The sequence below is a fragment of the Canis lupus genome, chromosome 1, assembly GCF_003254725.2.
Source record: "Canis lupus dingo isolate Sandy chromosome 1, ASM325472v2, whole genome shotgun sequence".
Lineage (NCBI taxonomy): Eukaryota > Metazoa > Chordata > Mammalia > Carnivora > Canidae > Canis > Canis lupus.
Genome location: NC_064243.1, coordinates 53824148 through 53847962, shown reverse-complemented (window position 1 = coordinate 53847962; position 23815 = coordinate 53824148). Strand labels below are relative to the sequence as shown.

Sequence of the window (23815 nt, the reverse complement as noted above, 5' to 3'; positions counted from 1 at the left end):
CGTGTGCGCGGGGGGGTGGGGGGGTGTCTGCTCCTTACCCTCCCCTTCCTTTGTGCTGAAGTCATGACAGCAAGTGGTTAGAGAACCGAGTGACATCGGTATGTCGGAGGGGACACGGAGGATGTATGGAGCCCAGCTGCACGGCTGGTAAACATCTTCCGAGCAGAGATGATGCCCGGACCCATGACGGTGACAGCCCCCTGGGAGGGCAGGCTGTGTGTTCTGTGAACAGGAGTCCAAAGTGACTCCATTGTTTCTGGGACGGAAATTCAGAGCATGTCTTCAAGCCCTTAAAACTTACATAACTTCTTGAAATAGAAGTTGCCTATTACATATAAATATCTGTGCAGAGAACATTCTGGAAGGATACAAGGGAGAATGCTTCATCTAGGCAGTGAGTATGGCGATTGGGGGTTGGTAGGGAGACTCCCATTTTCCATGTAACACCTTCCTGCATGTTTGCTTTCTTTTTTAACAGAGCAGATGTTACTTGACCATTCCTGAGTCCTCGAGCACTCAGAAATATGACGCCATTAGATCTGGCCCTTCGATTCACTGCGAGGGGGCCCCCCTAGAACTCTTTCCTAGCCTCGAGATGAAAAGCCTGTCTTTTTTTTTTTTTTTCCTGCTTCTGCATTTAGCTTTGTCTTTGTTTGTTTTTCTTTGGTAATATTTCTATTGTAATGTTTGCATTTCTGTGGCTTCCTCAGGAATAGAGATTGAAACTAGAATCTTGCCAGGACTCCTTTTTATTTTTATAAGACATAGTTGACATATGACATCGTATTACTTACAGGTGTACAACATGATGACTCAATAGCCAGGACTCCTTTTTGAGCAGAGCCACTGTTTTCTTAGATGCTAATATATCTGTTAATAATTTCTGGAATTCCATTATAAGAAAAATTCAATCACAGAATAGATTAGGGATAATCTTTTTATTTACAAGAAGTTTGTTGTGTCTGTAGAGTCCCTCACAATGCTTAAGATAGCATGTCGTATGAATAATTTGTTATATTTCTGTTGCCCACAAACCCGCAGAGACTAACATGCTAACAAGTGGGCCAGATAGTCCTTATAGTAGAACATGAAGGCTCCTTTCTCTTCTCTAGTCCATATTAGAAAATATGTTATACTTTTTGTTTAGATACCAGGCACTGTCTACTCACAAACTTGCTAATGTTTTACATTTCTATCTGAATGTGATTTCTATGACTATATGCTTTCCAAGATTTTCACAGGGTATATATATATATATATAAAAACTATTAGCAATTAAACTTTTGCTTAATTTTAGTTACATGCTTGGCAGCATATAGGATGGATCCAGCCAGAAGTCTGCATATATTCTTTCCTTTGGCAGAGAAAAAGGAAGTGATTCTAACAATATGCATCTCTGTTTAAATGAACCAATACAAATTACCACAAGAGCACAAGAGCTGTATCTCGAATTTTTCCTTTTTTTTTTTTTTTTTTTAGAAATAGGTTACAATTTCAAGAGACTGCCCCAACTAGCTCTAAAATTCATGCACGTGGGTTTCTTTTTTTGGGGCAGACTAGAGCTATCAGATGGGAAAGCCGTGCTGTCCACACAGCAGCCACCAGCTACCTCTGGTTATTTAAACTTAATTAAAACTAGATAACATTAAAATTTTAATTCCTCAGCTGGATGAGCCAATTTCAAGCACTCAGTAGCCACCTATGGCAGATGACCACTGTACAGACAGCACAGATCTATAACTTTCCATTATCATAGAAAGTTCTACTGGGCACCATTAGTCTAGAATAGACATATTTCATAAACAGTGGGAATGGAAATGTTTCTATGATAATGTCTAAAGTGTAATGAAGAATAAGATGCATTTTCATGCAGAGTCTTGTGCAGCAGAACATAACATACACATAAAAACTTTACAGCTTTCTTTGTACTGCTTGCACTCAGAGTGGAATCTCTGACTTTGTGGAACTCTATGTCTGGTGTGTTTTGCTTGGATTTCTTTTAGACAAAGAGAAGAAAGTGTGAGAAAAACACAGATGATTACGGTCACAGTGTTTCTCTGGTTTAATATTGACAGATCTGGTTCAGACGTGGGCACAGCATGGCCTTGGGTAGAGTTAGTATATTAACGGCCCTTTGCTGACATTGAAAGAAAAGTGACTTCAGAGAACAGTCTTGACATCCTACCTTTTTTCCCTTAGTACTCTTTGGATTTCTTACCCTACATTATCATTATTTATATATGTATCATTTATATATGACATGGTAAGCTTCAAAAGTGCTTAGACATACTACATGATAGGATTCTTTCCATAGATGTTCTAATGCCATTAATGCATAATCCTCCCCTTCCCTATAAATACAGAAACACTTGAGAGCTAAGTGAAGCACACGTAAAACAAATTACTACCTTACACCACTTACCAAAATTAACACAAAATAGATCAAAGCCCTTAGCATAAGAGCTAAAACTATAAAACCTTTAGAAGAAACATGGATGTAAACTGTATGACCCTGAAAGCACAGACAACAAGAGAACAAATGGGTAAATCAGACATCATCAAAATCAAAGATGTTTATGCTTCAAAGGGCACTATCAAAGTGAAAAGACCAACCCACAGGTGGGGGAACGTATTTGCAAATCACATACATGGTAAGAATTTACTGTCCAGAATATATAGAGTTCCTCAACTCAACAATAAAAAGACAAATAATTAGTAGTTGTAAGTGAGTAGATATTTCTCTAAAGAAGACATACAAATGGCCGATAGTACATGAAAAGATGCTCAACATCATTAGTTATTAGGTAAATGCAAATCAAAATCACAAGAAACCCCTTCACACCCATTAGGGTGGCTGACATAAAATATACAGACATCAAATGTCAGCAAGGATGTAGAGAAATTAAAACCCTTGTGCATTGCTGGTGAGAAAGTAAAAATGATGCAACCACTGTGGAAAACAGTGCGGCAGGTTCTTGAAATGTTAAACATAGAGATAGTGCTCTGACCTACCAATGCCACTAATAAATCTATGCCCAAGATAATTGAAAGTGTATATGCACACAAAAGCTTGTATTTGAGTGTTGATAGGAGTAATAGCATAACAGCCCCAAAGGGGAAACAACCCAAATATCTATCAACTGATAGATAACACAATATGGAATATTATTCAGCCATGAAAAGGAATGAAGTACTGATTCAAGCTAAAACATGGATGTACCTTATGAGAACTATGCCAGATGGAAGGAGCCCATCACCATGACTAATTGGTGTATGATTCCACTTACATGAAATGCCCGAAAGACGCGAATCCATAGTGACAGGAAGTAGGTGAGTGGTTGCCAGGAGCTGGGGACAGAAGGAACAGAGAATGAATCCCTACTGGTGTGGCATTTCCCTTGGGGGTGATGCATGTTCTGGAAGTAGATGGCGGTGATAGTCATACAACCTTGTGACTATCCAAATGCCACTGCATTGTACACTTTTAAAGGATGCCTTATTGGGTGCCTGGGTGGCTCAGTAGGTTAACTGTCCAACTCTTGGTTTTGACTCAAATCACAACCTCAAGTTTGTAAGATCAAGCCCCACATCAGGCTCCATGCTCAGCGCAGAGACTGCTTGGGATTCAGTCTCTCCTTCTGCTTCTCTTCTCTCTCTCTCTCTCTCTCTCTCAAATAAATAAATAAATAAATAAATAAATAAATAAATAAAATCTTTAAAAAATAAAAACTAAAAATAAAGGATGCATCTTATGGTATGTAAGTCTATATTATACTTCAATCAAATATTTTAAAATAAATGTATATTTATATAAACATAATTCTTGGGTTCTTTTTTTAACCTAAGAATAAGTCATTTTTTAAAAAGGATTTTATTTATTCATTCAAGAGAGAGAGAACGAGTTTGTGCACAAGCAGGGGGAGGTGCAAAAGGAGAGAGAATCCTCCAACAGGCTCCTCACTGAGCAGGGAGCCTGATGTGGGGCTCGATCCCAGGACCCTGACATCATGCCCTGAGCCAAAGGCAGATGTGTGACCCACTGAACCCCCCGGGCCCCTCTAAGAGTATATCATTTGTTTTCAGTGCCATGTGACCCAATCTTCTAGGGAAATGGAGAGGGAAAAACCTCTAAGCCCAAGTACAGGATGAAATGATCACACGATCAAGTCCATGATTTTACGTAGAACCATATGAAGGCATATCTTTCCGCTTTAGCTAAAAGTATAAATTAGAAGTCAAGTGTGTTATTTGTGAGCCAGAAAATCAATTATAAAACAATGAAAAGTTTAAAAGACTCAAGTAGTTAGCATCTTTTTTAGTCAAAATTGCATGTTATATAATCTTTCAACGGCTGTATAAAAAGAGCCCTGAATCACATAGCGTTCTCACACGTCTCCAAAGTTCTGCATAAATGGAATGATTCTGCATGCCCTGGCAAACTATTAAACACATTTATTTCCATTTATTTGTCACCATCTTTGCATCTGTATTTAAATACCCCCAAGTGACTGCTCCTCTGGGAAAGGGGAGACGCAGTCCCTGCTGAGACCGCACATCTGGTGACTTCATTTCCTGGGTTATAGAAAATCCCCGCCTGGACAGACTGCCTGCAGGAAGGGTTTGCCACATGACAAATAAACAATAAAAATGCGGGCATAAAAAATAAACAATTCGACTAGCTTGCAAAACAAAACAACTGCTTGCAGAATTGACCTTAATTTGCTAACGCCTTCTGAATATTAGCCAGAGTTTCCAGGCCACCGTCTACACTGAATGTGAGGCTTTTCAGCCGGCACTCTGCCTTCATTTCATACCAAATGAAGAGTGAGGACAAGACAAATAAAACTTCAAACAAAACTCTTCCAAGGTCTTGTGAGCAATGTGTAACTAGGTAACGTAGCATATATAAGGATGAATCTTCCTATCGAGACAAGCAATCTTTCCAGGCTAAACATTTTATTTCAGGTAAACATTAGTGAATGTCGTACCATGCACAGGGTGTGCACAAGCAGCTAGAAATGAACCCCTTTCTCATGGTGCCAGTCACCCCAACCTGTCAATGATGGAGACTTTGCTTTTTCGTACACGCATGTGTTCCCTTCCACTTCTCATGGAGCTGCCCGTGGAGACGGCGGTGGCCGAGGGGCCGGGGACTATAGTGAGTAAGGTGGATGGACAGCAGGTGCACCTGGAAACCAAGGAAGATTCATTGGTGTTTACCTACTGATATTTTACTGACTCTGTCCTTAAAAATATGTTCTTGCCATTTCAGAGGAGATGTTTTAGAAAAAAATAAACTCAATTTTTCAAAACCAGACACGGAAAGGTTTCAACAAATTACTCTTTTGTTTAAATTAATTGCTACAGAATACAACACAGGCTGTATCTAAAGTCTGTAGATTTTTTTGCACAAGGAATCATGATCACAGTAATATCGTCCCATCTAAAGTGTTTTATTTTTTTATTTTTATTTTTTGCAAGCAGATTTTTAACACTAGGATATATTAAAACCAGTGAGGTTTTTCTAAACTGGTTTGTAATATCTCTCATTTTTCGAGTGCATATGAGGAAAGTACCAATATTCCTTTTTTTTCCAGGTGGGAGAACTGAGATTTGAAATGATGGGTGAAAAGCCCAAAGGCAATAGCTAAGTATCAGAGCAGGGATTCAGACCCCAGGTCTCCCTGTGGCAGAGCCAAATGTTTAAGCCCTCTGTGACACTGCTCTGGCCACAAGCAAACCTTGTGTTTCTCCTGGGTTTTCTCCTGCTGAACGGAATTTTGTTATGTTAAAGGCAACGGTGCTCACTCCACCACTTACTAGCGAAGGGATCTTGGGCATCAGCCTCCTCATGTGTAAAATGGGCAACAATAATGTGGAAATGATTATTTCTACCTTACGATTGTTGTCAAGATTAAATGAATTACCACAAGTGCCTTGCTCAGAACAGCACCTGGACCATCGGAAGCTTTCATTAAGAGATATTATTATGTACAAGAGGTTTTCTATGCCTACAGCTCATGGTCAGACTAAGTAGAATGCACAAATATTGAAATATTTGTGTCGTGCAGTGTAGTGTGAATAACACAAAGCCACGTAAGTATAGCCGGGGGCTGCTGTTTAAAACCTTGTTATCTGGCTAGACAGAGCAGAAACATATGAGATGACAAGTGACATAAAATATTTAAACAAATCTCCCCAATAAAAGAAATATCATGGTGGGATTGTCGGGAAAGAACATTATGGCGATGCCTTTAAGGAGAGCAGAGATTTAGGTGAGCTGATGGCAGGCAGTGCCAGGGAGGGGGATTGCGGAGGTCTGGGGGGTGCCTTCAGGCCCTCCTCCAGGAACCAAGGAAACCTTCCAGCAGCTAATGAGCACTGACTGCGTTGTACAAGCCCTAATCACATATGGGTCAGTGAGTCACCAGATTTTGGACCAAGCCTTGCGTTAGTCTGTGGCCAATTTTTGGCATAAACAATTTCCTTTTTTCTCGTTCCCAGACTTTAAAATGTTTTGTCGTTGCTGGATTAGGTTTCTTTCTTCTTTTTCTTTGGTTTTCCTTCCTTCCTCCCTTCTTACTCTCTTTCATGGTGTGTGTGTGTGTGTGTGTGTGTGTGTGTGTATTTGGTGAGTCCACATGCCTGACATGCTAGCCATTGGACTGAGGGACACCTGCTATTTGGGTGGAGAGGGACAGACCCTGTCCCAGAGCTGGCTGAGAAAACTGAATATATGCCACGCAGAAAAGGAGTGCTAAGTTTTTGTCTGAGAACAACTATGTGTGAGTGACAAAGTTTTCCCAGTTTAAAGCGACACAAGAAAAAAAAAGATACAGTGAGATTTTTATAGAGTTATCCTTACTGACTTTCATGTTGGTCACATATTCGTATTCTAATTCACTGAATTTGTAATGATCTGTGGTACGAGGCGATTGTAAAATATATTTACAGAACAGGTCTACACAACTGGAAATTGGTTTCTCGTGTCTCCTCCACCACCACCATCTTTTCTTTAAATGTTTCTGAAATCCAAAAATAAATCAATAAATAAATAAAATAAAATAAATGTTTCTGAAATCCAAAGATCTGGGGACCACTGATAGTAGGTTGCAATGAATCTTTAAAAAAAGTATTGCTTAGAAAAGCCAGGCTGTGGATTTTCATGAGGAGCAACTGTGCAAATGGTCATTCACTGGGTACACGGGGACTTCTTATCATAGAAGGCAGTTCTAGCCACATGACAGGATGTATTTTTAATTTTTTTAATTTTTATTTTGTTTAAAGATTTTATTTATTCATGAGAGACACAGAAAGAGAGAGGCAGAGACACAGGCAGAGGGAGAAGCAGGCTCCCTGCAGGGATCCCCATGCAGGACTCAATCCCAGGACCCTGGGATCACAACCTGAGCCAAAGGTAGACGCTCAACCAATGAGCCACCCAGGTGCCTCCGGGATGTATTGTTTAAATAATTATATTATAATTCACATCTCACTTTTCTTTGAAAAGTATTTCTTTAACTGCTTTACAAATTTTAGCAGATATAATAAATATGCATTTACTTTATACTGCATATTAATTCTTTGCATCAAAACACCAAGCTTTTTATATCTATACTAACTGAGCCTGCTTTCTAAATCTGCTACTTTTAAGCATCTTGTCGTGACCTGGTGTCTTAACCTCATGTCGATCATTTGAAATACAAAGAAAAAGCCCGGCTTGTATATCTGGCGAAATTGAAGGGAAAATGAGACATGTGCTTACAAAATGACGATGGACCCTGCAGAGATACTGCGGGTGACCAGAGGACAGAACAGGAAAAATGAATGGAACAGGGAATTCTGTGACACACCCGAGCACAGATGTACTTCCCTCTGTCCCGAGGCCCACACCTGACTTAATTTGACGTGTGCAGATTTCTGTAGCATTCACATTCTCTCGCTGACGCAGGAAAGGTAATTTCATCTCATATTCCCTTCCTGTCTCTAGTTGACTTGACCAGCTTGCGGTAAACTCTCTGAGAGGCAGAGCAGAAGGGGGCTTCGGAACCAACCAGGGCCATGCGGACCCCACACCCACAACCGGGATCACTTCTCTGACACTTGCCAGCCATGGGACTGGGGACAAGTCCCTACATTTCTGTGAACTCCATGTCCTCACTTTAAAAGGATCCCCATAATGCCTGTATTGAAGGATTTGATAAAATGAGAGCAATGTGAGGGCACAACAAGCATTAGCCCTAATGTCTCCACTCCAGGAGGCAGGACAAGTAGTAATTCTATTTTATTCTCTTGGATGCATGCAGTAAAATGCTTAGCACACATACTTCACTCAGTCCTTCATTCAACAATATTTACTGAAAACCCTTGACCTGGTGTGATGGGAGAAGCATGAGGAGGAGCTCAGCAAACCTGGTCCAGGCCACCGAACAGCCGTGGGGCATAGGATACTGGATCCACTTGCCCAGGCCTTGACCTCCTCATCTTTAAAGTGGGGTTGTCGGATGAATAATTGTTTGAAGTACGAAGGGAGGGATGCAGGAAGGAAGGAACAAAAAGAAGAAGATAGAGGTGGAAGGAAGGAAACAACGCCAAGGTTGAAATAAATGCTTTTGGTGAACTGTGAGTCTTGATAAAACAAAAGCCACATGTTTTCTAATCCAGAATGTGACCACAGAGGAGAACCGTGTGCTTCTAAGTTACGTGTCATCATTCAAAATAAAGGAAAGAAAAGTCAGAACACATTTTTCTAAAGGGAGCAGTCGTGACGGTGCAAACCAACACCCTTTGGAAATCCAGTGGCCGCGTCCAGCACGGGAGCAAACCCACGGATGCAGCTGACCGTGTTCCCGACTGGCCTGAGCTGGGAGATGCAGCTGGCACATTGCAAATGCTGACAAAATGTCAATGACGGCAATGGTATTAGTAATTATAATATCAGTTACTTTGAGTATCATTAGCATCACTACACTGGCTGGGATGCAGCAGTGCTGTCATTCCGCTGGTGAATGCGTACACAGGGCGTTGTAGACTGCCGCTTTATACGTAATAAGATGCCGCTTGGGAATAAAGTCTGATGGGAGAATAATATTTATAGAAAGCTTAGAACTTCATGGGAGAGAAGTGGATTAAAAATGACTACCCATAAAGCAGAGAAATGAGTTAAAATCCTATAGAGTAAGGAGCAAGTCTGGTAGAGAAATCTGAAACAGAAGGATAGTGGGAAGATCTTGGGGGAGATGCTATGATGGTGCATGTTGTTTCTCTAATGTTGGGATTGATGGGGCAACCAAATCCATGTTCAGGAAAAATCAGCATGGAAGTGGGTTTTAAGTAACCCCTAGTACGTGGAGGTGCATGGTGTCATTTTCTGGTGGCTGCACCTAGTGGCCTGGGGAGCAGGTGGGAGACTGGCCTTCAGATCGCCGTGTTCTTGGCTGTGAGACTGTGGAGGAAGAATCAGATCACCGTGAGACTCTAGGCCCGGGAAAGGCACTGTGTGTTGCACACCAGGGGCCTCCTACCGTGTGCCGTGTCCCCTACTCCTGGCAGGGTTCCGGGTCCTGTACTCATATAGGAACGTCTGGAACATTAACCCACAGCTGCGCCCGAGCCTCACTGCAGCGATCACAGAAGACAGAAACGCACCGCCAGCTCTGCTTCCCTGCAGAGCCCTGGGACGGCATGTCTAGGCCCCGTCCAGTTCCCCCAAAGACTTCTTCTCTGTGATCCTTGAAAAAGGAAGTTTATGGGTATGGGCCATGCCATTCCTCACCACTCTAATCCTGGAGCACCCAGAGGTGCTGGACAAAGTGTCCAGGGAACTATGGATGCATGTCTGGTCATGGGATGAAGACATCTTGGAACCCCGGAGCATCCTGGCTGCTATAGAGAAGGCTGGCATGTCTACAGAACAAGCCCAGACTCTTCTGGAAAAGATCTCAACACCAAAGGTGGAGAACAAGCTCAAGGAGACCACTGCAGCAGCCAGCAAATATGGAGCCTTTGAGTTGCCCGTCACTGTGGCCCATCTGTTTGGCCAACCCACATGCTGGCTGGCTCTGAGCGGATGGGATTGCTGTCCCCACCCACCGCCCCACCCCCCACCCCACCCCACCCCCGCTGGTAGGGAAGCGGATGGGCCCTGTGCCTCCAGCCATAAATGCCAGATTCTAAGGGTGGCCAGGGGAAACAAATCTATTGGAGAAAGAAAGCAGACCATCTGCTTACCCTTCTTCCACTGTGCGACACAAGGACTCTGGGTTCCCTGACTGGCAGAGGCTCCTCTGTGGCCCTGGGGGGTGTGGGGAGGGGGCTGCACGGTGCACCACCTGCCTTTAGTCTCATGGCTGCTATTACTTCCACACGTCGCAGTTGCCTTTTGAGAACCCCAAACTCTGCTTTCCTCAGAAGAGACCTAATGCCATTAGGCATTAAACACACACACACACACACACACACACACACACACACAATTAAACTCCAATTCGAGAAAGCTTTGCAACTGAGCTCTCTAGCTGGGTTACCTGTACGTGCAAAGAGAAGAATACGGAATAATTTAGGAGATATCTTGCTCTTTAAGAGGAAAACATTTCTGCAAACAAACCACAGGAGACTCTCAACCATAGGAACCAAACTGAGGGTTGCTGGAGGGGAGGAGGATGGGGAGATGGGGTGACGGGGTGACTGAGGGATGCGCATCGAGGAGGGCACGTGATATAATGAGCACTGGGTGTTATATAAGACTGATGAGTCACTAAATTCTACCCCTGAAACTAATAATATACTATATGTGAGCTAAATTAAATTTAAATTAAAAAAAAAGTTTTTTAAAAAGAAAAGAAGTATTTCTGGAAAAGAATCATGGAATTAAATTGCATAGGCTTTATTTAAGAATCCGAATCACTTTACATGCCAAATTATAAAACTAATATTAGCCTTGGCTCAACACATTTTTACCAATATACACAATTGAGCACAAAATAATTTTACGTGAGAAGTAGAAAAGCAACAAAAACAATGGTACTTCCCAGACATGGTTTAGAGCTCACTTTTCAGCCCATGTCAAGTATAGTTTAAGAAAAATGAAAAAGCTTAGAACAGAAAAATAATTAAACCCAGCACGTAGGCCCAGGGACCTGTGGGATCTGGGCGCCTCCATAAACTGCTCTGGATCTAATTTTCCACATTTTCAGTGAGGAGATTGGACAAACTCACCTTGAGGGAAAGTCTTCTCAGACATGACTGTTTCATGATCTGTCCAGTGGGTAAAAAGTACTGCCAGCTGGAAACTGTCTACAGAGACCCATGAATGAGGCTATGGGTTGTGCCATGCTCACCCTTAATATTCTTTTCTTCATGTGGGGAGTGGCTTGGTGCCTTTGGGGCCACATTGCCACAGAGTGGAAGCCACCTAACTGAGATCTTAGTGAAGCATGCTTTCACTCCTTGAGAGACAAGTAAAGCACCACGTCCTGGCCCCCAGCAAGTGATGGTCTGGCCCTGAAGACTGAGCAGGCCCTCAACTGCACTGATCCCACTTCATGCCGAGTGAGAATCAACCGAGAGATTTAGGATGTCTCCGCACTTCCGTCCCTTGTGTGGCATTTGTCATGTGTCACGAAGCTCACCTCTGTCAGGAAGCAACCCAGGAAACATGAATACCACCTGAGTATGTTAAAGATTTGTTTATTTGAAAGAGAGAGAGAGGGGTGGGGAGGGGCAGAGGGAGAGAGAGAGTCTCAAGCAGACTCCACACCGAGCATGGAGCCCGACGCTGGGCTCGATCCCAGGACCCTGAGATCATGACCTGAGCCAAAACCAAGAGCTGCACCCTCAACTGGCTGAGCTACCTCACCCCTCATCTTCTTTTTAAAATGCATTTTGGACATGTCCCAGAGAAGTTTCACCTGGACAGAACCACCCTAATAACAAGGTCTCACAACTGCTTTGGGATTCTGCTGTGGGTGTCACACGGGATTGCTCCTGGCCGTGAGAGGAGGGCCCTGGGCTCCCAGTGCCCCTTACCATAGCCAGCAGCTGGCACACTGGGCATCAGATCACGCCGCCTCCTCAGATGTCTGCATTCACAGTAATCTAAGCCTATCTGATTTCTTTTCATTTTTCTATAAGTAAACGAATGTTTTCCAAGATGCGGTAATGAGAAGTAGAATCCGACTTCAAGGCAACAAATATCATGCCTTGCCAGAATGAGCAACCGAAGTGCAGACTTTGAACAATCCAAATTGTGCAACAATGTTGAAAAGAGAAACTTATTAAATACGTGGGCTTTTTTTTCATTGAAAAATCAAGTCAGAAAAACATAATAATCTAACTTTAAGTGTTTAAAGTCAAGAAGCATCTGTTATAGCCTTCCAGTTATTGTTACTAATTGTGATTTGGGCGAAGAATGAATACTCATCAAAGAAACAACACATATGATAGTTCAATTTCCTGCCATGTTTTAGAGATTTTTGTCTCTGGAGAGCTACCAATGAACCAGAAAATTATCAGAAACCAAAATGAGCATATCCTTTTTTTCAGAAAAAACATTTAATCTTGTAAAGTTGCTACTTCTTTCTAAATTATTTTATAAATCAGTATTCCAATAAATAGGTGAAAATTATTTTTAATGAGATAAAGTGATTCTAAAGGTCACATGGCAAAACAAATACATTGAACATTGCTCTACCAGGGACCCCTGGGTGGTGCAGTGGGTTAAGGGCCTGTCTTCAGCTCAGGTCATGATCCCGGGGTCCTGGGATTGAGTCCTGAGCCGAGCTCCCTGTTCAGTGGGGGACCTGCTTCTCTCTCTGCCTCTGCCTGGTGCTCCACCTTCTTATGCTCTCTCTTTGTCAAATAAATAAAATCTTTTAAAAAAAGAAAATTGCCCTACCAGATATTAAAACACATTACAAACCTCAGTAATTAAAACAATGATAAAGGTATATGATACACTTCAGTCAATGCAAGAGATTAGAAAGTCCAGAAATAGGGCCCAAACACACGAGAGAATTTTGCATCCCCTGAAATGACTATTTAAAAATGGTGTCAGAAAACATTGCTGTCAGAAAAAGTTGTACATGGATCAATATTTTATCTTGTACCCCAGTATAAATTCCAAATGAAAAAAGATTTAAATTTTTCCAAAATAAAGTCATAAAAATACTAGAAGAAACGTCAGGATCTTCTTATAAACCCAGCGAAGTAATGGCCTAACCATATTTCAAAATTCAGAAACCACAAAAGATAAGATTGATTCATTTAACTTTGTTTGAAGAGAAAACTTCTGCAACATGCCATAAACAAAGTAAAATGGCAAGGGGGAAAAATGGAAAAGAAATTTGCAGCTCCCACAAATCAACCAGAAAAATGGATTAATATCTTAATAGAAGAAGGGAGGTGGGCACACAGGATGTAAACATTGAATTCAGAGGGAAGGAAATAATAGTGACCCCTCAACATCTATCTGAGTGATACCCAGCCTCCCCACTGAGATACCATTTTTCATGTAAGAATTAAAAACAACAAGACTTTAAGGAAACAGGCACAGCCATACATTGCCGATGAAGAGCAGTCTGGAAACATCCATCAAAAGCAGAGAAATGTACACCCTGAATAGCTTTAAACAACCTGCGCTTGTGCCCATTCACTGTGGCACCGTCCCCAGATGCAAAGCCTAGAAACAACCTAAATGCCCACCAGCGTGGAAATGCCGAGATAAAGTTTGCTCTATCCAGGCACCTACCTCTCTGTGTTGCTATAAAAAAGAATGAGGTCTATGTTCTGAGTTGGAAGGGTCTCCAAGAGAGGTTATGAAAAGGATAAGAGTGCACAACTTTGGGTTGTAATAGAGGGAAGCACGTGTTCATATTTGCTTAGATCTGCATGCCTATCTGGAAGGATCCAGAAGGAAAACGGTAACTGCTCAGCTCTTTGGGGGTGATGGACACTAATGGTGAGCAGACGGGAGGTGAGCTGTTCATATATGACTATAGTTTCTTTCTTTCTTTCTTTCTTTCTTTCTTTCTTTCTTTCTTTCTTTCTTTCTTTCTTTCTTTCTTTCTTTCTTTCTTTCTTTCTTCCTTCCTTCCTTCCTTCCTTCCTTCCTTCCTTCCTTCTTTTCTTTCTTTTTTTTAACAATGTGAGTGCATAACTTTCTCAAAAACTAAGCAAACAGCTTAAAAGTCAGAAACCCGCTGGAGCAAAGTGTTTCTGGATGCTTCCATTTTCCCAAAAGAACTTCCCCAGTCTTTTTGATACTGCAAGTTAAAAATAATTTTCCTGGCATTTCTAGCATTACCTTATTGTCAGAGAGTATTTTTAGGTTTTCCCCCAGAGATGGTTCATCTGGCGTTGGGGTTCCACCCAGGGCTTGGATTTCTCTAGGATGCCGGGTTCAAGGTTGTCCCTGGAACATGCCTTGGGGCAGGAACACTGACACTGGGGGAAGTCAGTCCTCGGAGTGCCCAGGGTGAGAGGCAGAAAGAGGACTGTTGGCCCATAGGCTCCAGCATCTCCGGGCACGTGCTCCTGCTTCTGCCCTGCCCTTCTGAAGTGCTGAAGGAATGGGACATCTAAGGGGGGGTGCTCTGGAGACCCCCAGTCTCCGTCTGGAAGCCCAGGGCCTCTACCCTGCCTCTTCCAGATGTGCAGAGGTGTGGCACTTGCCTCTCTGTTGCATTCACTCCCCTGTTTCCCTTTGCCCCACTGTTCCCAAGCCCAACTCACTGTTTCTCAGCCATTCTTCCAAATTATTAGGTAATTGGAAGCTTGTCTGATAGTGAAGACTAGACACCCTTCTTTTTGTGCTGTAGTTTAAGGAAAAAAGTGTCTTTGAGAGAGGATAGAATGACATTGATGGAGAGAAGTCCTCCAAGAAAGCCTTGTCTAAACACACAGAGTGAGTCTCCGAGATGCCCAGCTACGTGATCATTTTAAAGACCTTCTTTCCCCCCGGGTAACTGTTTATTTTACAAATCTTACGAGTCAGCTTCATTAAGCACTCTAAAGGTGATAACTTGTAATTAATATTTTACAGTATGAGAGCCAGGACCCTATTTGCCTCAAATAATGATTGCTACCCAGAGATTTCATTAAAAGTACACCTTTTCATGCGCAAACGCAGAATGACTCAGGGCTTGGTCCTTCCGGTCACAGGGCCACATGGGGGCTGCTGCGCTCAGCTTCATCTGGCTTTCTGTGAATGGAGGGCATGAGGACTTCTTAAGAGAAGCTTCATAGAAAAGGAAAAATATTTATAGGAATTTATTTCTGGGCTGCCCTTTCACAGTCCGAGTGGAGAGAGGAGGGGACGGGATGACCATGTCTTTTTTCTTATGTTGTTTCACATCTGAAGTAGAGGAAGAGCATTTCTAAGACATGGATCAGGTCTTTTTCTTCTACTGCTCCTTGATCATGGTTTCACATTAAAACCAACAAACACCACACAAAATATTTTTTAAGATTGTATTAATTTATTCATGAGAGACACAGAGAGAGGCAGAGACAGGCAGAGGGAGAAGCAGGCTCCATACAGGGAGCCTGATGCGGGACTTGATCCCAGGACCCCAGGATCACGACCTGAGACAAAGGCAGATGCTCAACCACTGAGCCTCCCAGGCGTCCAAACGCACAAATATTTTCAGTGAGATTTTTTTTTTTTTTTGGCAGGGCATGGGGATCTTTATTTTCATTTCAGTTTTATTGAGGTATAAGTAGCAATAACATTGTACAATATTTAAACTGTACCTCGTGGTGATTTTAATATTAAGAAGTGATTTGTAAGAAAATAAACCTCTTTATTTTTTTTAAGTGATCATTAATACATATTGTTTTACTCAAGTACTAGTACAGCTCCCTCGTGCCTCACTGACCTAGAAATTACAAAATCATCGTTGATTATCAGATGCCCACTGGTCCTAGTTACCAAAAATACAGATGGTCATTGCTTTACTGCCATCACGCAGCTTGGATATCTAATTCACATCACTTTTAAAATGTCTTTTTTCACACCTGAGACTGATTCTCATTCATGATGGCTCTAAGGAAACAAGTCCTCTAAGACAGCTGTGAATTTTTATTGTCAATTACGCTTGTCACAAACTGCCCAGTGGTTTCGTTAGAGCACAGTCTTTTATAGAACTTCAAATACTGTGCATTAACTAAGCATGTCTGTCTATAGAAGACTCTATTTTACTACCTGGAGCTTCTGTTTAATTTTAAAAATAAACTTCTGTTATTGAAACAAAAATTTACTTTTTATAATTTCAGTAAAAAAAAAAACAAAAAACAAAAAATAAACGAAAAAAAAATTCAAGATCCAGGCCATCTGAGGAAAGCATATTCACTATGCCCAGAAATCTTAATTCCAGGTTGATTAAATGATGTGATATAAGACAGATGTTCAGATGGGAGCAAAATATTTGTATTCTGACCTCAAAAAATGATCAGCTAAGTGCTTTATCTATTTTATTTAGTTAATTCTTGAACCAAATAATAAATAAGATACCATTTTTTCAAAATATTTTTAATTTATTTGACACAGAGAGAGAGAGAGCACAAGTAGTCAGAGTGGCAGAAACAGAGAAATAGGCCTTCGACCAAGCGGGGAGCCCAACATGAGGCTCGATTCCAGGACCCTGGGATCATGACCTGAGCTAAAGGCAGATGCTTACCTGACCCAGGCGCCCCTAAGATACATACCATTCTTATTTCCCCCCACAGATGAGCAAGCTGGGCTTACAGAGGCTAAGTGGCTCACATGGTGGAGGCAGGCTGCAGTGCTCTGCATCCAAAAATCCATGTGCTCAGCCACCAAAAAAAGCTATATATACGCATATATTTTAAGTATGTTTTGGTTGCCCGTATCTATAAGAACGGTTGTGTTAAAATTTAAATTTACTTTTTTCTGAAACTACTCCTAAAGCGATGTTTCCCTCCAACAGCTTACTGATTATTATTCGTTTCGGGAATACCAGGTCTTCTCCTTATACCAGGAAGGTGTTCTGTTCTGGTTTGTTTTCTGGGAAGATGTTTTCAATATATGTTTTAAACACATTAGAGACTCAGTTCCACAGTCCTTATTAAGCACCCACTGTGTAGCAGACAATGGGTTACAAACGTAAGCAAATCCCCAGCCACGTTCAGAAGTCCAGGTTCCTGCAGAAAGACCTGTTAGGACATGCTCAGAGGATGACAAGTTTCTGCAGGTGGGGGTGGGGGGGTAGGGGGGATGGGGGTGGGTGGAGGAGGGAGCTGAGACAGCCAGCTGCAAGGGGTCCTACCCAAGTGTGAAATGGGTCTCGGGCTTGCTTTCTCTCACAGCAGCACTGCATAAGAACCTATATCCTATGCACATGCATTATGGACAATTCTGGAACATTCATAGCCGTTAGAAAAAGAGGGAGGCCTGATGATAAACATCTGTCAGATATTTGACAAAAGGGCTGCTTATTTAAATAATGTACCTTACGACTAGTTTCACATTCGGGGGTTTTACTAACTCAAGAAAATGATGTAAATTATTGTAGGAGAGGATGAGCACTGGGTGTTATTCTATATGTTGACAAATTGAACACCAATAAAAAATAAATTTATAAAAAAATTACTGTAGGAGAATTACTGTCTATGCTTTCTTATTTTCTAGTTAATTGTTACTACACTTACCCCAATACAGGGAAAATGTGTGTGACATTAGTATTTCTGCATTTTCCAGGAGAGCAGCATTTTGTAGATCTCAAGAAATACTGTGGATTAGGTGAGATTTTGTCACTTAAAGGAAGTTATCCAAAAGTTTCATGTGCCTATAATAGATTGTTGCAATTCATGTAGTTGAAATTTAAGCAAATTAGCATCTGTGGTAGAAAAAAACTAATCACTAAAATGAAATTATGTCTATTCTTTAGGAAGCGAAACCTGAGAGTTCTTACATTTTTATTGAAACCAAAAACAAAATTCTGCACATGGCTTAGCTAAAGGAAAGCTGTTTACAAGACTTCCACAATGTGAAATAAAATTCTTCCTTTAGGGGCACCTGGGTGGCTCAGTGGTTGAGCGTCTGCCTTTGGCTCAGGGCTGATCCCAGGGTCTTAGGATTGAGTCCCGCGTCAGGCTCCCCACAGGGAGCCTGCTTCTCCCTCTGCCTATGTCTTTGCCTCTCTCTGTGTGTCTCTCATGAATAAATAAATAAAACCTAAAAAAAAAAAATCTTCCTTTAGAGTATAAGACTGATAAGACTGCCCCATCAAGTGACCCTGCCATCAAGAGTATGGCCCTGTCGTTTACTTGAGTGGCCCTAGGCTGTGGGGAAGCGTGTTCTGTTGAGATAACCTACAAAACCCCTGTGGAATGATGTGTAAAGTACATTATTTAATTTGCTAACGAGTCAATCCAATAGGGCACCGACCAGCCAAGATGGTCAATCGAACTTGACCAGTAAGTTGGTGCCATCTTGGATTTGTTTTTGTTACCTAAAAGGCAGGTGATTTAGTTTCTTATATTGTTCAAAAAGCATTTCATTGATAATCAATTCCAATGTTATTAAAATTTTTCCCAAATGCTAATAAAAGAGTTTTCTTATTTTGTAAAACTAGTTTACAGTTGCACATGAATACATGTTTTAATATGTGTATGTAACAAATAAATGAGCATAAAGGTCGCCTAATGTGGTATAAATTTGGTATTGACTTTCCCATAAGAATGAAAGAAAAGCATCCGAGGACAGGTATCTCTAGGTACGGTGGTTCATATGCGAAGTAGCATCTGTTAAAAGGCTCCTTCCCTAGAGACGTTGCCATTGGACAAAGGTGTTTCCTTCTGCTCAGGCAGGCCCCTTGAGTGTCTAAAGGAATAAGTATGTGCGAATTTTAAATACTCCTGCAGTGCTGACTTATTAAAACCATTTTGGGCATAAATAACAGAACCAATTATATTGGTTATCTTGTGCTGTGTAACAAGTGACCCCAAATCCTGGTGGTTTAAAGCAGCACCGAGGAGGGGCTCCACATGTGTGGCTTCAGGAGGTGGCATTTCTGGGGGCCACCATCCAAGTACCCAGCACCCTGACTCTGGGAAGCATGAAAGCAGAAAAGGTGAGTGTGTTGGAAAGATTCAGGGCACATCATGAAGTCCAGGGGCAAACATGTGCCTGGGGCTGGAGTTTGCCCTGACATGACAGTCAGTGGGGCAGGCAGCTGGGGAAGTTGTGGCCTTTGGTCGCCAGTCACCCAGGTGGCAGCTGCTGCACCTGCTCTGACTCTTGCCCTTGAAAACCAGCTGCTCCCGCCCTGAGCTCTCCCCACCTGCGATGTGGCCCCTCTGCTCCTTCCAGCCCCCATGGCTCCCCTGCAGCTCCACAGGGTGCTGCAGAGCTGGAGTGCTGTGGCTCCCCAAGAAAAGCAGGTCCCAGAACCCTGGGAAGCAGCATCAGGCGTAAGGAGGCTATGCCCGGAGGCCGGGGGCCACCTTGGCTAGGGCAGGATGCCAGCACCCTGCTCCTCTCGGGGAGCTGTGTCTGGGGATATGGGTGTGAGATAATGTGCCCGTCTTGGGATGATTGTGTCTGAAATGGAACCGACGGAAGGAAAGAAGGCCAAAGGGAAGAACCTCAGGAAAAGAAAAACCCTCCAGATGGGCCAAGAGAGCCAGGGGTCATAGAACCCCAGGGGTACAGTGTCCATTCCGCTCTGTCACCTGGTGAACACCTATGGTCACAGCAGGGCTTGGGGTGACTTGACCACATATTCCCTGTGTGGGGAGAGTGAGCCCCCCAGGACACCCCCAGAACCAGGCTCGGGGGGTGGCTGTGTTCATCCATGAGGCCACCCCCAGCCCTGAGGGGCAGGCACCAGAGCTGTGCCTTCACCCTGCCACCAGTGAGCCTCCTTCCCCCTCAATTGCTGCTTCCAAGAGAGTCCAGGAAACTTCCTGGGGATGAAAATCCTTTCACTTTTCACCAGCTGTGTTTGACCACTTTGTTTTGGGTTGTTCTGTTTTTCCCACGGAATTCAGGTCATTCACACACACTCACTGGTCTCTGCACGAACTGTGCCTTCCATCCTCTGCCTCCTTCACCAGCATTTCTCCCTCTTCTAGAACAGGGCTTGTCCTCCACCTTCCTCCTCTGGCCCCACACCGTGCCACCTCCTGCCTCCTCTGCCTTCAGCATTTCCCATCCATCAGCCCCACTATCTCCCGATTCAGATCACACATAGGGAGCCCTAAATAAGTCAGTGAGGACTAGTACCTCTGAGTGAAATTCTGCACCTAAACACCAGCCACGAATTCATCCAGGTAGCTTGTGGAAGTGGCTAATAAGTGCTAAGGAAATAAAGAGCCAGTATCTGAGTAGGAAATTTGAAGCATTTCAGAATCATTAGTAATATTTCTCTTTGCCCGTTTGATGTCAGAAATAGTCATTACTAAAAGGCAGGAATTTAGAAAAGGAAATGTTTTTCATACACCAGTAAAAGTTTTAAAACCCTGGATTTGGGTGGTGGCCATAATTAGTTTGTAAGTATACCAGGAGGGACAAGCATAAATAGATGCATCCAACAGGAAACACTTTGGGTCTGACCACTGTTTTAGGAACTTTTACTGTTACTCATTTTGTGCTTACTGTTTCTTAGTAACTTCACTTGAAGAAATAGTCCATGGATGAAATGATGGTGGTGGTGATGGTGATGATGATGGTGATGATTGTGATAATGATGATGATGGTGGTGGTGACGAAGGTGATGATGTTGATGGCGGTGATGATGGTCATGATGATGATGGTGATGATTGTGGTGATGATGGTGGCGATGATGGTGGTGAATGTTATGATGGTGATGATGGTGATGATGATGGTTATGATGGTGGTGATGGTGACAGCTATGTCTTTATTGAGGACTTTGTGTGTACCAAATTCAGTTCTCATGTGTACTAGCTCTAATGTGCATTAACTCATTTATTCATAGCAGCTTTACAAGATTAGCCCTATTACCATCCTCCTCACTTCACCTATGAGGAAACTGAGGCAGAGCAGGAATATGTAACTTGCCTACCTTGCACAGTGGCAATGGCAGACATTGGAAGACCAAACCCGTGTCCCTAAATTGAGCCCCATTCTGCTGCTTCTCCAGCTGATCCCTCAGGATGAAGTAATTCTATTTCCTAATTATGGTACCTCTTCCTGGAGGGTCAGATCACATACACACAAGTGACGTGGGTGCTCAGGGTTCAACACTGGACTTCTTGAACCTCTATGCACTGTGTCATTTCTCTACACCTATTTTCTGCTGTGAGGTTTGCCCCTTGCCAGATAGCAGCCCACGTATTTAACTTTTTGGCACAGACAAGAAAACATAAATATTTTTGTCATGTCTTTAACATTGAAATAGCAGTGGTGGTGTTAGCAGAACTAGCGACTCTGAAGTACACTGGTAGGAAAATATTTGAAAGGGGGGAAAGTGCAAATCTTACAGAGCCCATGCACGGAGAGCACTTAGGCGCACTCACGTTATGCTGTTAGAAACCACACAACAAAATGCAAATACAGAACCCAAACCACACCTCTCCCTCTTTCCTAGATCCTTAGGTAGCTTAGCACTTAATATTTTCTAATGGTTTGCGTATCCATTTGAAGGGCAAGATCCATTTCAACACTTCTGTGTTCCTAACACCCAAACAGCATAAATAATAAAAGTGGAATTGACAACTAAATGCTAATGGGTCTTTTTGGAGCAAAATATTCATATTTAAGAAAGAGGGACTAGGACACTTTCTCAGGGTGTCTGGCACTGCTCCCCTAATCATAGATTCTTAAGTCAGTTCCGTCACTAGGTCTCTACTAGAAGCAGGAGGGCTTCATGGAAGGTTCCGTGGAAGATGGGCCGAAGGGGGCAAAGCTCTCCCATGGAGGCCCACCTAGGATAAGTGAGCAAGTAGCTGTGTGGGCCAGAATGAGAGGGATTGCCTGCAGTGTTGGGATGTTCCAGCAGGCCTCACAGGCCCCCTGTGGATAGTTTTGTTTCCTTAGAGAAATGTTCCCTACTTTTCCACTTATGATAAATGCTGAGCCCCTCTCTCTGAAACAAATAATCTTTTAAAATAAAAATATAAATAAACAAATAAAAATCTTACTTTCTAAATATTTTTATTTTAAAATTTATCTGATTAGATAAAACATTATTCAAATTTTTAATATTTATTTTAAAGCAAAGGATGCTGGGGAAGTATAGTGAAGAGTCAACCCCTTTCTCTAGGTGGTATATTTGTGGTGATTTCTTTTGATCTTTGACTCTTACAAAATTTATTATTTAATTAATTATATTTTTAATTTTTAATTAATTAATTAATTATAATTTAGTTAATATATAGTATATTCTCATCAGGAAGAAAGACCAGAAAATGTTTGAAGCAAGATTTGTAATAGGTTTTAAAAACTCTTTTACATTTAATATATATTTTTAAAAAAAACAAAATTTTTTCAGAAGCATTCTTACAGGTAAGTTCTTTCAGCAATTTATTAATATATCCTAAAATTATATGGTGTTTCCAGAAAGTTCACAGTAAGCATTACAGATATGTCAAAGACTTACAAACTCCTAAAACTTATTAGATATTTGTAACTTGCTAGTTATATATATCATAGATAGATAGATAGATAGATAGATAGATAGATAGATAGATATGTCTTTATTTTGAAAGATGACCATCAAGTATATGGGTACTTTGGCAAGCACCTAAGTTTTCTTACATCAAGTAGAGTGTGAGCTTGGCCGATCTGGGAGTCAGCCTGGTACCTGCCTGCCCCGAGCGGCTGTTCTATCGCAGCCCTGTGTCAGCTGGCCTGCTGCTCCTTGCCCATGCTTGAAACCCAGGGTCCATAGGGGTTGCTCTTCCTTGCACCTTGAATTCCTGAGATACACCCTTTGCTTCATGACTATTTGTTGAAAGAATGAAAAAATGCATGTTTTTCTAGGAAAAGCCCTCCCCAGTGGTGGTGTTTAAGAACCAACCTCCTTGGTGTCTTCCTACTTCCTTGAATATTTGTTCATGTAAGCATACACACTGTAGTGGGCAGCAGTTTTGCCCATCCTGTTGCATATGCTCTTCCTGGAATTCTGTGTATCGCCTGGGACAGAAATAATCATTGACAGAATCTTGAATGAATGAATGAATGAATGAATGAATGGATTTACCCCACACAAATCTAAAACTGTCCCCAGCCTTGATCCCCATGTGTATTACTGTCTCTTTTGTTTTTGGCATCTTTATTAATGCCACTGATATCTCTCTGGTCATTATTAATATTTATCAGGCTTAAAAGTCTTCAAGGACACATCACGTGCTACGTGTGTTACTTTCAAGTTGCCTCTTGTTCGGGATCTTGAGATGCTTTTCTAAACTGCAGATTCTTTGGGCACCTGGGTGGCTCAGGCAGTTAGGCCTCTGACTCTTGGTTACCACTTGGGTCATGATCTTGGGATTGTGGATTGAGCCCTCCATCTAGCTATACACTCTGCACGGAGGCTGCTTGAGATTTTCTTCCTCTCCCTCTGCTCCTCCCTGGGCACACTCTCTCATATAAATAATTTTTTTAGAAAAACCCCGCAGGGCAACCCAGGTGGCTCAGCAGTTTAGCACCTCCTTCACCCCAGGGCCTGATCCTGGAGACCCGCGATTGAGTCTCATGTCAGGCTCCCTGCATGGAGCCTGCTTCCCCTTCTGCCTGTGTCTCTGCCTCTCTCTCTCTCTCTTTCTGTGTCTCTCATAAATAATTAAAATCTTTAAAAAAAAAATCTTAAAAAAAAAAAAAAAAAGGAAAACCCTG

The 23815-nt window shown here is 42.2% G+C and overlaps 1 protein-coding gene across 1 annotated transcript; it reads left to right on the top strand.

Annotated features, from left to right (window-relative positions):
• Positions 1-5062: 5062 nt before the first annotated feature.
• On the top strand, positions 5063-10176 carry LOC112645622 (glutathione S-transferase kappa 1-like). The gene is given in 6 exon segments (XM_049091891.1): positions 5063-5158; positions 5795-6033; positions 9482-9648; positions 9754-10038; positions 10041-10082; positions 10118-10176. Coding segments are annotated over 6 exon segments (888 nt in total).
• Positions 10177-23815: the final 13639 nt, after the last annotated feature.